This window comes from Artemia sp. Qi Xiang Cuo, chromosome 5, assembly GCF_049724085.1.
Source record: "Artemia sp. Qi Xiang Cuo chromosome 5, ASM4972408v1, whole genome shotgun sequence".
NCBI classification, from domain to species: domain Eukaryota; kingdom Metazoa; phylum Arthropoda; class Branchiopoda; order Anostraca; family Artemiidae; genus Artemia; species Artemia sp. Qi Xiang Cuo.
The window spans coordinates 49,297,727-49,314,176 of record NC_142798.1 but is presented as its reverse complement, the minus strand read 5'-3'; the positions used below and the strand labels follow the sequence as shown (position 1 = coordinate 49,314,176).

General features: G+C 34.3%; 2 protein-coding genes across 3 annotated transcripts in view; one reads left to right on the top strand and one right to left on the bottom strand.

Annotated features, from left to right (window-relative positions):
• LOC148952220 (DNA repair protein RAD51 homolog 3-like) overlaps positions 1-3,398 on the top strand; it is a 173,058-nt gene extending 169,660 nt beyond the window's left edge. The window contains exon 3 of the mRNA XM_089089679.1: positions 2,676-3,398. The gene's annotated coding sequence lies outside the window, so the exon portion shown is untranslated. The remainder of the gene's footprint in view (positions 1-2,675) is intronic.
• Positions 3,399-10,531: 7,133 nt separating this feature from the next.
• Positions 10,532-16,450, bottom strand: part of mri (BTB/POZ domain-containing protein mrityu) — a 45,637-nt gene continuing 39,718 nt past the window's right edge. For both annotated transcript variants that reach the window (XM_089089675.1, XM_089089676.1), the window contains 2 exons: positions 16,001-16,248; positions 10,532-12,359 (listed from right to left, as the gene is read on the bottom strand). In XM_089089675.1, coding sequence (XP_088945801.1) covers positions 12,183-12,359; positions 16,001-16,248 — 425 coding nt within the window. In that variant the 3' untranslated portion in view covers positions 10,532-12,182. The remainder of the gene's footprint in view (positions 12,360-16,000; positions 16,249-16,450) is intronic.

Here is a 16,450-nt window from a genome sequence, read left to right as displayed (position 1 = left end):
AGAGCAAAACATTCAGTCACTTTTCCTGACACACCAAATCAAATTTAAGGGATAGCAAATTGTCTAAAGAAGGCATGGATGAAATCAGCCCTACTCATCTTAGTTTCTGCTAGTTTTGAGTTTAATATGATGATTTATTTTAATTTCTATTTTGTTTTAGGTTTTATATATTTATTGATGATGAATTGTGGTAGTTTTGAGCTTGAAAAATTAGTTGACTTCATTTCTGCTCATTATTGGTTTAATGTGGCTCTTTACTTTCCTTTGAAAACCCTATTTTGTGAATGTTTTTTAAATTTAAGTTAATCAAACAGTTTTTGGCAATGAACTGTAAGTAAGGAGCAACCTGGCTCAATAGTAACTGAAACTCTAAAAAACAGAATTTTGATACCAATAGATACTTCAAAAGAATCATATTTTAATACTGATTTCAAACATATAAGTTTCATCAAGTTTAGTCCTACCCATCAAAACTTATGCACTGAAGAAATTTTCCTGATTTCTGAAGAAAGGGGGAAATGCCCCCTAAAAGTTATAGAACATTGATGAAAATCAAAAAATCAGATTCAGCATATCAGAGAACCCTAGAGTAGAGGTTTCAAGCTCCTATCTGCAAAAATGTGGAATTTTGTATTTTTGCCAGAAGAAAGATCATGGATGTGTGTTTTTTTCCCAGGGGTGATCGTATTGACCCAGTGGTCCTAGAATATCGTGGGAGGGCTCATTCAAACAGAAATTAAAAGTTCTAGTACTCTTTTAATCTGGCCCCAAAAAAATGGAGGGCAACAAGGCCCCCTCCCACACTAATTTCTTCCGCAAAGTCACCCAATCAAAATTTTGAGATAGCCATTTTGTTCAGCATAGTCGAAAATATAATAACTTTGTCTTTTAGGATGACAACCCCCCAAAGTACCCGGGGGGAGGGCTAAAAGTTATGAGCTTTACCCAATGTTTAGATATAGTATTGGTTATTGGGAAGTATAGAGACGTTTTCAGGGGGGATTTTTTCTAGTAGGGAGGGGGGTGGGTCGGGGGTTATGTGGGAGGATCTTTCCATGGAGGAAGTTTTCATGGGAGAAGAGACATTGCTATGATGGGGGCACCTGATTACCCAGTATTATAAAAAACAAGATCAAAAATTAAATAAAAAAAAAGTTTTTCAACTGAAAGTATGGAGCAACATAAAAATTTAAAATGAACAGAAATAATTATGTATATGATTGGGTTTACCCCCTGGTCAATACCTTGCTCTTTAAGCCAAAGATTGTTTAGTACTTTCATAAGAGCTATTTATTCTAACTAATGGCCTTTGTGATTAAGAGGTCATTTTTAAAGAATTAGAACACAATTCAAAACTTTAGCATAAGTTAATTTGTAAAATACATGTATTTATTACTAATAAAAACATTTGTAAATAAAACTACACAACTTTCAAAAAAGCCATTTAACCAAATGAAAGTAAGATTAATACGTAAATTTTGTTTTAATTATTCATGTACAGCAAGCCACTCAAAACCTACATTAGTTCATAAACGGTCAAAAATTTAAAAAAAACAAGTTTTTTTTAACTGAAAGTAAGAAGCAACATTAAAACTTAACACAAACAGAAATTATTCTGTATATAAAAGGGGCTGTCCTCTTCTCAATGCCTTACTCTTTATGCTAAAGTTAGACTCTTTCTCACAATTTTTTTTTAAACAATAAAAACCTTTAGCATAAAGAGTGAGGCGTTGAGGAGGGGACAGCCCTTTTCATATGTGGAATAATTTCTGTTCGTTTTAAGTTTTAATGTTGCTCCTTACTTTCAGGTAAAAAAACTTGTATTTTTTTTTAATGAAAACAAGGACTCAGTATAATACTATTATGGTTATAAACCTGTGGATAGGACAAATTTTTTTTTTAAAGACTTCTCATTGTATATTCTAAAATGTGGAAGCATATCCATAACAAATTCAGTCAGAGTGTGTACATTAATAATGTGAAAGCCTTCCCCCCCCCCCCCTAATTGGTCAGCAGAAAAATCATGTAAATTTAGACTGCTTAAGTTGCATTTTAAACTTGGCAAACGTACAAGGAATTGAAAATTTTTTGATGGATCTCCCAGAGAACTCATTATATAACTTTTATAAATTTGAATATCTTCCTCATCAGGATATCCCTGACAGGGAAAATGCCGGTTAGAGCCTTGAAAAAGGTTTGGGATGATTAATCCTTACCTCTCATATTTTACTGTAAATTGTTATTTTTCTGTCTATCTTATATTGAGTGACAGATTCAGAGATAAGCACCAAAAGTACTAACAAAGAAAGGTCAAAAATGAGAAAGAGAGGAGGATGAGAGACAGCTGATACCTAACCTAACCTAACCTAACCTAACCAGACAGATTCTTACCTTTGGACATCAGAAGGGAAAACTTTTAACTTTATGTCCTTGTCAGTATTTTTATGTGAAATTCCACACTTAGAACATTTAGTTCTTCCCATCTTCTGTGTATAATATCTCAAAACTAAAGACAAAATCCAAAATTAAAGATTTACCATAAAACTTCTTTTTAACACATAACACACAGCACACTTCAAAAGATATGTTAAAACTAAATACATTTGTTTAAAATTCCCTCAACAAGCAGAGATTTTTTGCCTAATAAACATTAGTATTTGTAAATTCTTTTTTAGAATCATTAAATTGGATGGTTATTTCAACAGATACATACACATCAGAACCAATGTGTTTATCTTGATTCAGACGGGATTCTATTGAATATTTTTTGCTTTATTTATGCTTTGAATAAAAATCATGAGTATATTAGAATGGCCCTAGTTATTTTATTGTTTCTATAACATTTATTAGGTACATAAACCCTGTTATACAAATATACTTTGATCACCTATATAGCTATATAGCTTGGTTTTTACCAACCCAGTAAACATCCATAAACTCAACATTTGGTTTGCAATAAGAAGACACAGAAGGCTTTGCCACTTTCATTGGAAATTTGTTTAACATTTGAGCAAGATTAAAGAAGAAAATTTACATCAAGAATTTTGAATGAACTCTCTCTGAAAATAGTCTAGTGAATAATCTGGAAGTTTATTATTTTGTGAATGACCGGAAGTTATTTATTTTGTTGTATATAAATATGCCAGTTTCAATTTTAGTATTTCTACTGAAGATGGTCACTGTGTATGTGATTGAAATAACTGGACTTTTTTACCTGTTTTTTTCACAGTCTAAATAAATGGATTAATCCCCATTTGAAAGTTTATTTGTACCATTTCAAGTTTTTCAAGTGCTGTTGACAAAAATAGCACTGAATTTTGTGATTCAAAACTTTGCCATTGACAATTCAGGGTATATATTTGCACAGTAGGGGGGTGGAGGTGGGTAAATTTCATGGTAAATTTCATGGTAAATTTGCAGTTGGCCATATAATTTAGCTTGGATGAAAGTCAAAACTCCATTTGATCCTTTTTTTATGCTCTTTCATTATTCTTATAAAATACCTTTGGGGTCCCTTTAAGGGCTCAAGATGCAGTAAATTTTGTGTTGTTCATATTATTGACTTATGAATAAAGTAAACATACCACTTGATGCCTTTTTTTATGCTCTTTCCAAATATAATAATCATTTTTGTTGGAAATGAATTTTGCCCCCACCCCTATATATTCAGGGTATAGATTCACACATTAGGGGGGGGGGAGTTTAAACTTACCTGTCATTTACATAAAAAATAAAATTTATCCCCCTCCCTAATGTGCAAATATATGCCCTGAATTTATATATAGGGGTGGGGGTAAAACTCTTTTCCAACAAAAATGATTATTATAGGCTATTTGGAAAGAGCATAAAAAAAGGCATCAAGTGGTATGTTTACTTTATTTGTAAGTCAATAATATTAACAACAAAAAATTTACCCAAAGTGCAATTAGCCCCACAAGTAATTATTGAATTATGAAATAGCATAAAAAAAGGCATCAAATGATGCTTTTACTTTCATCTTAGCTAAATTATGGGGCCTACAAGAAATTTACCAATGACTGTTGATGAGAAATAACCTCTAGTAGCCTAGTGAAATCAAACCTAGGCCTATGCAATAAGTTAACTTTGGTAGCCTATGGGTAAATATTTACCAAATCATATTATTGAGTAACAACTAAAGTGAATATACCATTTGATGCCTTTTTGTATGCTGATTACAAATATAATGATCATTTCTATTGGAAATGAATTTTAACCCCCCCCCCTATATATGCCAATTACGGGTATATATTTCTACATTAGGGGGGTTGGGGGCAAATTTTATTTCTGATGTAAATGTGAGGTAAGTTTAAACTTTACCCCCCCCCCCTAATGTAGAAATATATAATCTGAATTGGCATATATAGGGGGGGGGAAGGGCTAAAATTCATTTCCAATAGAAATGACTATTATATTTGTAATCAGCATAAAAAATGACATCAAATGTTATTCACTTTAGTTGTTACTCAATTATATGATTTGGTAAATATTTACCAGCCTAAGTAGCATAGCCTAAGACTACACGTTTTGGGAGAAATAATCCTTATTTTCTTGCTTTTTCTCTTTTGTTTTTTTCTACTGTGAATATTGTAGGCTACAGTAATCTAGTTTTTCTGTTACAAAAGGTAGTAGTAGGCATAGGCTATACTTTTTTTTCTAGGCTAGGTCTACTGCATAGCCCCATTTTGCTGAATGGGCTAAATATAGCTTATAGGCCAATATGTAAGTTTGCTAGTTTTGAGGGACTGCCCTTATTCTTTGCTTTGTCTGAATCAACAGTTGGCTCATAATAGGCTAACCATATAGGCTAATATGATGCCAATAAGGCAAAATAAAAATGATGAGTAGCCTAGGACTAGGCTAAGTTATACCCTTAGATATTGAAAGGGAATGAGAAAGATGTAATTATAGCAACCTATAGGAAAGTACAGACCTACTAGCTAATAGTATGAAACAATTGAAGACAAAATTAAATAGTGTTCTTCTTATTTGGCTATATGCTAGTGTTGACTTAACAAGAGACCAAACAAAAGCTTATACAAATAATATACGAATAGTAATAATAAATAGGCCTATTTGAATAATCCTGATTTGACTAGACAACCTTTGTTAAACGTTTTTAGGAAGAAATTGAGGACAGACGAGCACAAGCACTAAAATTGCTGGTACCATAAAATTATGCAAGTTGGACGTCTGTATCTAGGGACTTATCAGAAAGTGGTAATGGGGAAGGAAGGAATGCTTTAAATGTACGAAGGGCATTTTTTATAAGACGTTGAAGGGGCATAATTCGAGATTTAAAAGTATTTAAATAAGCAATGGGGGCAATAATTAAAAATAAGAATGAATTAAAGAATAATAAGTGACTTAAGGGCAGGAAAGGGGAGGTAAAATTTTAGATACCGCAGTAACCCTACATTCCTTCCTAGCTGAATCCTTAGTCTATCAAGATGAAGCTTCCAAGATAAATTTTCATCAACTATAAGACCTAGATATCTACAAGATTTCTTTCTAGTAATGGAAACAATTTCTCCGTTAAAATAGACAGATATTTGAGAAAGCGACGGCAGGGCATGAGAAAGCCGAGAAAAGATGATAAAATGGGTTTTCGATGAATTTAAAACAATGCGGTTGTCAGCAAACCACTGCAATAGTTTCATTAGGCTATGAAAGATGGATTTTTTTTTTTACCAATAATTCATCTTTACCTGTGACAGTATTAGTCGTGTCGTCTGCGAATAGTAGAGCAAGTCCATTACCCGCGATTGTGTCTATTAGGTCATTAACGTATATTAGAAACAGAAGTAGTACAAGAATTAAACCTTGCGGTACTCCTATCTTTCCTGAGAACATGGGGTTTTTACCGATTTTACTGTACCTCCATCCAAAAAGTGATTCCCATCACTAAGGTAAGACTGGATGAGTAAGAGAGCATTGCCTTCTATTCCGCAGTTGTCATGCTTACCCAGAAGAATCAGATGACAAATCGTATCAAATGCTTTCTTCGCATCCACAAATATTGTAACTGGTATTTCGTCATGGTCCACTGCATGTGTAGTAAAACGAGTATAGCATGCTCTGTAGAGTGCCCAGGCCTGAATACAAACTGATGCATGATAAAAACTTAGACTTGGTCAGATAATTCATCACTCTGCTCTAGATGCAACGCTCCGTAATTTTCGAAAAACCAGAGAGAATAGAGATAGGGTGGTAGTTCGAAGGCTGCTTGGGGTCGCTACATTTGTGGAGGGGTATAACTGTCGCCGGCTTGAAAACAGTGGGAAAGATTCCGTTCTTAAAGCAGGAATTGGTGATGTATGCGATAACGTTGACATAGAAATCCATGGTTTTCTTGATCAGGCAAGTTGACGACCCACCTGGACCTTCGGAGTGAGTGATTTTCATGACTTGCACAATCTTCAGGAGTTCGTCTCCAGTGACAGTTGGTGACAGAAGCATAGAGGAGCTAGATGACGAAGGTAGCTATTTTTTGTAATTATCTCTGCAGATAGTTGACCGGTCATAAGCTTCCTCTACGGTTGCTTCTCCAGTACCTGCAAAAAAATCGTTGAGCGTGTTGGCTACTTCTTGTTGCGATTTTGAAAGTGTTTTATCTGGCTTCATCATGGTCTAAGAAATGTGTTGGTTATTTGCTTATTCATGCATTCATTTATTAGAGTCCATGTCTTCACCGGTGATTCTTCTGCTTTTTGAAACTGGTCATGGTAATATGCCTGTTTAGCTTTCCTAAGCAGGGATGTCAAAGTGTTTTATAGCTTTTGAATTCGGTACCAAATTCATCAGGTTTATCAATAAATTGCCTAAACAGCATATTCTTGTGCTCAATACTGGTAAGTAATCCTTGCGTGATCCATGGCTTTTTCGATGTTGCATACCTACCAGAGTGTCTTTCCGGAGAAGTGCAGGTAGATTCAAGAGCATATGAGAATTTTTCAACAAATAGAACAGCCATTGCGTCTGAGTCCGTTTCATCATAAACTGAATTCCAATCGGTACAACCTAATGTGGCTCTTCAATTTTTTATAGATTTATCATCAATAGTCCATCTTACTTTTATGTTCGAATTTATACTTGATTTCCCCCGGTTAGTCAAAAATTCATCGAATAGGAGAAAATGATCCGAAGCATCAGTTAAGACGATGTAACTCGAATATAGACTAAAATTTGTAAATATCTTATCTGAAACTGAAGCAGACTGTTTACCAATGCATGTTGGTTTTCTTAATATAGGGACTTAACCTGTAGAAAAAATAGTAGTCAGTAAATCTACAGGCGGAGATCTTAAGGCTTGTGACTCTCAATTCGCAAGTCCTAAATCTAAGTTACAATCTCCCATAAATACTATTTTCTGGTTCCTAAAATTCAACCGTTGCGCAAGATAATTCAACTTACCAATAAAACTTGAGGCACTTGATCCTGGAGACCGATAAAACAGGCATAACAGTAGCTTCTCTTTACCAGATATAATTTCAACAATCAAGGATTCAAACTCCATCTCTTGGTATAAATCACAGAAATCAGCTTATTTATAGTAACTATTCTATACCCAGATGTACCAACTAAAGAACTATTACTAAGAAATGTCTCACATAGTCCTAGAATTTCAATGCGGTTACTACAAAGGAAAGTGGAGAGAAAATCAAAACTATCAAGCACTCTGCGACAATTCCAAAACGCGATTCGGGATAATTGTGACAAATTAAATGGAGGGATTCTGTCATTATTTATATATTTGCTGGGAGCAAAAGAGTGGATAAAAAGATCAGAATATTTATCACCAGCTGATCCCAACGATTTAAGTAATTAATTTAGGTCAAGTTGGTTTTTCTAAAAAAAAAAAATGGACCCGGTCAGATGTTATCTTATTTAACAGTTATAATCAAATCATATTGAAAATAAAACTTACTACAATCAATCTGGAATGATAGGCTAATAAGCAGAAAGCAGGACATTTTAATTATCGATATTTTATCATTTAGGACCATCCTAATCCTGAATGATCATGAGTCAAAAAAGGTAGAAAATGTCTATCTATCCGATGTTGTCAGTGGCAGTTTGAAATCAAGGATCCCCTTTGGGCCTTCCAGCCACCAATCGAATCCTTGCATTGCCCTAGTTTCAACAAGGTCTAAGAATAACCTCAGCTTTTTAATCAACAATCTCTTAGCTTTTTAATTACCAACTTACGTAAGAGCCAACCAATGAGTAATAAATAATCATACTGGGTGTCTAAATTGCAGTATTAACCTGAGATTTGTCATCAATAAGCTCAGTTATCTCTAAATATCAACCATTTTCGAAACCAAATAGCATCTGCAAAACATGTACTTAGCATGTTTTGCTAAATACTTAATAATCTATCAATATTCTCTAAAGAATTATGAATTTGAAGAGGATTATGCTTCTATGGGCAAATTTGTGGATAGGGGTTTCTGAGGGGGCACAGACCCAATCATTGCATGATTAGAATGCCAAATATGGCTGTCATCTCCATTATTAGCGAAATATGTATTTCATTTTTTTCTGATTTACGATGTCTAAAATTGCATTATTACCCTCAGATTTGTAATCATTAAGCTCAGACACACTTGTATAACTAACTACTGGAAATAAAACTTCATCTGTGAAATATTTACTTAGTATACCTTGATTTAAGTAAGACACCCATGTTGCAGTTTTAATGGATTTTAGTAATAAAACGTAGAGCAATTTAGAAACATTCCCCAGAAAATCATGATTTGGAAGAGGTACTATACCTACGTATGTGACGTTGGGAGAGGAGAGGCTGTTCGAAGGGGCCGGGCCCAAGTGCTCTACTTTGGACTCTCGGATCATACATATTGAAAATCTTTGCATGGCTCGGATTTTTGTGAATTGTGTAAATAATAGGTTTTAGTTTTTGACATCTATAAGACCTTTTAACCATATATCTGTAATTGGCAAGCTGATAAACCCCCAAGAACCAATCTTGATGGAAATAGACCATTATTTATAAAATGTTTAAGAACTGTTTTTCATTTAGGACTTCTATTTTAAGCTACTTTCCTAAAAATTGCAGTCAACTGACCAAGAAGCCCATATATATAAACATTTGTGGAAACACCATTAGTGAAAGATGAAGTCTGTTTTTGTTTAATAAGTCACGATGCAATGTTAATGATGAGAAAACTCATAAATTATGATTGAAAGAGGGTGTTAAATGTCCTTATATGTACACTTGTAGCTAAGGGAAGGGGCAGGAGTGAGGCTAGGATTTTGAGTTTAAAGATGGGGGGGGGGGGCTACAAAGAATGTGCCGACAAGCTTCCACAATCCTAATAAATAATTTGGCACTGTCATACTGCAACCATAAGTATTTACTGATTAAAATTTAATAGTTAAGAATCATTCCCTAAATAGTTTCTGAATGATCATCAGTCACAAGAGCTACAGCAGGTTTATATGTGCAAAGATTGGACAGGATGTGTTTGGTCGAAGGGGATGTGGGCCAAATGACCCTACTTAGGAACCAACAAGGTATCAAGTGTCACCCATTTATGAACTGTGTGTTCAGTGTGCTTTGATTTTCGAAGTCGATATTGGAATAATAGCACTAAATTTGTAATCAGCAAGCTCAGAAACATTCAGTACCTACCTTTGATGACAACCCAATCTGATTTGTGAAATATGTACTTGGTGTGCTTAGTTTTCTGGTAGTCACGTTTCGGTCTCAATGATTAAATTAACCCATTTGGAATAAAACCTTTATCAATCCCGAAATGATCGTAAGTCATGAAATACATGCAGAGGTTTTTAAATTTGGGGTTGTGGGTGTTTGAAGGGCATCGATTTGAGACCTTCAACGATTCTTATTGAAAATCCTTGCATGATTCTAATTTCAGCAAGGTGTAACATGCCCACATTTCTTTTAAGACGAATCCATCAAGCATTTGTTTCATATGGGATATTTGCAAAATTTTGTGACTTACTACTGCAACTACACGATCCATTTCTGCCCTGGAGGCACTCTTTTGACCTTTAAACCTTTCTGATTAAAACTGCTGCTGGGAATTTCGACGTTGGGGCCATGAACACAACCATGTGGGGTTGTTTGCGATACGGGTGGTTGCCCCAGATCGGTTTTGGCCCACAAAAAGACACTAACATTCAATATGTGGTCAAATGAGCAATCCCCCAAGCTTCTGCAACCGTCTATTATATGACAAAAAAAAAAAAAAAAAAAAAAAAAAAAAAAAAAAAAAAAAAAAAAAGAGAAAGAAAACAAAACATAGCAGACACATTATTCTCGACTAAGTTAAAGCCTTTTGCGTTGAAAAGTGTTGAAGAATTCAACTGTTCGATGCAACTCAACTCAAAGGAGCCCTTGCTGAGGGATCACTTTTGCTAAACCTGTTCACACATTTGTTTATGGCTTGATGGAGCGCCTTGGTAAGGATTTCTTGCAAACCAATTTGATACCTTGATCTTGACCTTAAAGTAAGCAATAAACAGAGACGTTGCTATTTTTATATTTATAATAAGGATGTTTGCCAGAAGATAATCACAAAAATAATTAGTAGAAAGAAAGTTAAGGAAATTAAAATAAACATTTTTACAATATAGTAAATGGAAGCTCACAGATAAATCACCATACAAATTATAAGCTATGCCTAGGAAAACCTTTATACAAATATAATCTTCAATGCTAAAACAAAACTATCGCCTTTACATTACAATAAAAGACTCTTTGAGCTCAGAAAGATATGGTAGAGACAAAGTATTCTACTTCCAATACTACCTCACGTTGAAATGTAAACAAAGACGCCGATCAATCGAAACTGAATTTCAAGTTTGCATTCAGATTAGTATTTTTTACGATGAAGAAGTTTTAGCTCCAGAAAAATTCCTTCCAGAACTCATTTGAGTTTCATAGCTTTTGCTTTATTTAAATTTTAATGCCCTTTGACAACAAACCCTGAGAAATTAATGAACATTGCGGATTAATTAATGTCTACCAACCCGGCGGCTGGATAGATGACTATCGCATCTTGCACGTCCGTCCACCTTTGAGTTGTTACAATAAGCCTTCAATTTTTCATATTTAATTGTTATTTTCAGTGGGTTTAGATATAACACCCTTCTTTAACTTTTTGGCCCCTTTAAACGTGTCCAAAATGACACTTTTATCTGATTTCTCCGATATTGTCCACAATTTCTTTAGAACATTTTTTTATAGGTCCCTTAGAGGGGTCATAGCAACGCAAAATAATATGAAAAAACTGGCTTTCGCATGGTAAAACTTAGAATTCGAAGTATCATTTTTATTTTAAGGCTTAATGTGATTCATCCTTTTTTTATATCCTCTAAATTTTTTGTTTTTCATGAAAGACAGCTTTTTATTTGTTCAGTATCAGAAAAGTTAGACTTCATACATATTTTCAAAAAACTCATTTTAATTTTCTACGCCATTAGCAGTTGTTAGGTTGAAGCCTATATGTCTGAAATGTCCACATACAAATCACTGTGAGTCTTATGAGTGAATTTTATCTATTACAAACTATTGCTGCGGTGTTACCCAGTCTCTAAACAGTTTTGAGTGTATTTTTTTTTGTAATTATGAAAATTTTGTGGATTTTTATTTCTTTTGACCATTTTAGAATCCTGTTTTATATTTATGGGTTTAACTCACGAATTTCACGCAAAATCCCGGATTTTCGCGAACAACTACTGCAAATTTTTTTTGTCAAGATTTATATTTTCGCGCCAAAAAAAGCTTTAGCAATTGTCAGCAATAATGGTTGACACATTCGCGATAATTATAACTAGGAAACGAACTGATACATTTTTTGGAGAATAATGGACCCTTTTTTTATCGCCTATATTACGTGATATACAGGAAGCAGATTAGTCTAAAATTTAAACTCACTTGTTCAAAAGCAATGGGAATATCTGTCGAAAATGAAAATGCTTCAGTCCTTCACATAACCCAATTCTCGGATTTAGAGAGAATAAACTAATATTAATGTTCTAATATTTCATATAACCACTCGGATTTTCCACATCCAAATCACTGGAAGAAGCACAAGGTTAAACTTGAGGAACCATGTGATTTGAGATAGAGTAAAATTCACTTTAAAATTAAGGAAAAAGCTTAAATATGCATCCTATTCGACATGGGGTTCATCGCCATCATTATGCCGATGCCGTCCTCTATTTTCAGAAGAATTCTCAAAAATGTCATTCTGTTGATGATGCTGAAATGACATCTGCACTGAGCTCATTTCAAGAGCCGGGTCTGCTGTAGCCTCAGCCAAATTAGTTACCGATTTGGATTTCAAACACTGAAAGAAATAATATAAATACAATACAAAATAATGGGTTTCCCAGTGACAAGCTCAGGAAGAGTCTTCAGACCCAGGCCATCAACGAAGTCTTGATATTCTTTTTCCTCTGTTCTCCATACCAATCCCCTTTGAAACAAATTTCTGCGCAATTATCTGAGTAACCTACTATTCTTCTTTAAGAACAATAATCGACAACAGAATATGCCATGGCGACCTGGACATCACTTCCCTAGATTCAGCCGGACTTAAGCAAACAAGAATGAACAACACTTTTAACATTTATAATTAGATCCAGACTAGTGTCGTAAACTAACATAAGCTAACATACACAAGGAAATGCATTCATTGTTCGTGCGCTTATGCTATGTCTGTAAAGTTAATTTAACTGTTAGCAATAACTTTAGTTTTATCACTGACTTTATCTGAACATTAAAAAAAGTTAATTGAATTGCTAATGGGAGAAAAAGAATGTGTCCAAGAATCAAAGTTCTACAAGACAAACATAAAGCTACTTTCTAAGGACAGCTAAAAATTACAAATTCCATTATGTTATACATCGTGAATATTCAATACCCAAGGCTGTTATGTTTAGGAATTAAACTGTATTTAAATATAAGGAGGTTCCCAAAATAATAATAACAAAAAATTATACTTGGACGTGTTCCCCATTTTCAGTAAGCAAACCTATAAACAGATGGACAAGATCTAAATTAAGAATAAGCAACTAAATTACTCCTGCGGTAGCAAAGTGGATCGATGTTCTGCTTGGCAATACAGGGCCTAGGAATCGGTCCCCGCTGGAGCAAGGTTGGGTGACAGGCTTACTACTCGTCCCTCTAAAAAGACCCAGCAACTGATCCGTCAAATAGACGCCCTATACGCCAGCAAGGCTCTAAAGGACGTTTATCCTAAACTAAATTATTCATTTTGCATGTTTATTGTGTGCAAGGGCATCGGCAGAAAATTTTCCAGGGGGGGGGGGCAGATACCAGAATAGCGGAGATTGGAGGAGAAATGAATTTTCTGATAAAATTCAATAATTTTAATTCACAAATTCTGGTATCTTGACTAAATTCTCGTTCAGGTTTAAGCTAAAAGTTAAGTTTCATTATTATGAAAGAAAAGCAAGCAAAATTCCTATAATCAAAAAATAAGCTTACATTTTTAGCTTGACAAAACATGAGCAAAAACCAAGACCAAACTGACTGTTGTTAGGGCACGACGCTGTATATATATAAAACTTTCATTGTTTATTAATACCAAAATGCGGTAGGCTTTGTCAAGCTTGTCGCACTATTACTAGGGCATAAGAATGCCCTTCAGAGTATTTACTCTACTTTCTACATCAGGTTCCGGTTTCGGTCTCCTTTAGATAGATAAATAATGACTTATATTGAGTTAATCTAAAAATGTAAGAATTGAATTAAATTCTGAACTGATTCGGAACATGTTTCATTGCAGTTCTTAAAGACAAAACAAAAATAAGAAATTCTTTTTCTTTGATTAGTTGTTACACTTTTATTTTCTTCCTACTCTAGTCTAAATTCCAGGGGGGGGGGGGAGGGACTTGGCCCCCTTAGCCCCCACCCCTGCCGGCGCCCATGATTGTGTGTTGTTAATTGAATAGACACACAAAATATCTTTCCATCCTTTTGTCACGAATTTGGATGTGGACATTTTTGCTTTCTGGTTAATGTAAATTTGAACCAATTTTTATTGTTGTATGAGCTGACTATTCATTACAGATGACACACGTTATCGGTACGATTCCAGGTACGAATTACAAAGTCAAATCCGGTTTTGGCGATAAAATTTTTTTCTGTGGCTAGTGGTGTAAATTGTTATTACACACTTGACTTTACAAAAAAAGTTTTGCATTTTTTTTCATATGCAAAAAAGGAATTCTACTTTTTTGCTCCAAGTAGGTTGATGAACTAACGGATTGTAAGGTGAAAGGTTCAAATAAGTTCTTGAAGTTCACACACGCCAGAAAAAAGGCTTTTTTTTACTCCTTGGGTACGGATTTTTTTAAAAGTTTAAATCACCATCAATACCATTAAATTTATGGTTGCAATTTTTATGCATTAATTCATATTCCGAAAACTATCTAAGTTGAAATATTTTTATTGGTTCTTTTCAACCCCCTTTGCAAATGTTCGCACAGGTGAGCCCATTGAGGTGATTTTCATCAGTTACTCAAAGTAGGTTGATCATAATAGGCGTACTAGTCTATAACAGATTACAAACAATATTTGTTTCGAGAGCTCCTTGTGTTTTTTCTTCCTTGGCATCAGAAAAGGTTTCCTAAGCCGTTTGAAGCAGGTGACACAGGAACAAAAGCAGTTGTTTATGTGTGATAATCTAAACTCGTTTGGCTCAATCATTCTTGCTAAACGGGTGGTGCCTGATTACCCCCCTTGCGTATTTCAGTGCTTGTTCTATATTATCTGGTGTCTATTCAGGTAATAAACTAATGTTGATTCTATAAACATAGCCACTCGGGCCCAGTTTCTCGTGTGCGATTTTTGCAAAATATTGAAACCCTGTACAGGCTCTAGATAAATTTATTGCAAGTTGTTATGCAGCAAACCTTTCGAGTTTTTTTTCTTCAAAAAGTAGCTCCCTTTACTTTTTTTTTTTCAAAATGCCAATCACAAGAATTTTAATTTTTCACTGCTATTTGCATAATATGACAATACACCTTTTAATTTGGTTTTACTAGAAACTGAGGAAGGAGGTTTAATAACTTTAGGGTTACAAGAGAACACAATCTGGGCCCCAGAAGTCGACACGAGACCGTGTTCTGGAAGTGGACCCCCCCTCCCCGATTCCTGAAGCTGGGATTTACTTTTTGAATATTTATTAAGATCAATAACCAGAATCCTCATTTCCATAGAAAGTAATATCGATGATGCTTATCAATTTGAAAAAAAAGAAAGAAAGGCAAATAGCATAGAAAAATGAAAAATAATTTCCCAAAAATGTGCTATTTTGTTCTGACAAACCCCCTTCTCTCTAATAGTTGGACTTGTGGATACCTTGGGTACCCCAGACAATAGGGAAATATAAATATTTTGCCGAAATCTCATGTAGTAAGTTGGGTCACGAATTTTTCTCAGAAACAAAACAAACAAAAAACTTCCCAGTGAAACCACAACTTCATTTTTCAATTTATATTCTCCAAATTTGACATTTAAATGTGTCTTTATTTTATTTCTGATTAACTTAAGGATTTGAATGCCTTGAACCTTTGATAGGAACATTCTCAGACTTTTTCTTACAGACAAAATCAAATTAATTTTTCTTACAGATCCCAGATACACAATCCTTTATGGAGGTTCTCATTTCAAAAGTTTGAAGTGTCAAGTCCATTTTTGTTTAAAATTTCAATAAAATAAATAGTTCTTTCTTTTCTAATAATTATATTTTTTTATCAACCAGTAGGAATTCCTCACTGACTGATTTATAAACTATTTTGCTATTCTAGTGACGGAAAACCATAAACAAAAAGAAAGAAAGAAAGAAAGAAAGAAAGAAAGAGAGAGAGAGAGAGAGAGAGAGAGAGAGATAGAGAGATAGAGAGAGAGAGAGAGAGAAAGAAAGAGAGAGAGAGAGAGAGAGAGAAAAGTTATATTTACCTGAAAATCTACATGTCTACTTTTAGCCTCCTCCTTTTCCCATGACATCTTGATAAATGGCCTTTGGATATAGTTATAAATGACTTCTGCTCTGCCACCGGGTCGTGTTCTAATTTTTTCTTTATAGTTAGGATAGCCCTCAATTCCAAGACGTATTTTCTTCAAACCTCGATCACGTAATACTTGTTTGGCAACATCACGATTCTCAATGTACCGAAAAAATCGATACAACGGAGTGCTAGGAATAGCTAAAATTTAAAATATAAATAGAATATATTCAAATAATAGAAGAAAAATATTCGTATTTTCTTTCAGATCTTGTGCCAGAGATGTGTCATAAAAGTAGATTCCCCACCCACAAGAAAAGTCATGTCAGTCCCCCCCCCCACCGCAGTAAAATCCTGGGTACAAAAGCAATGGATTTGATACCTTTTTTAAATCAAAACAAAA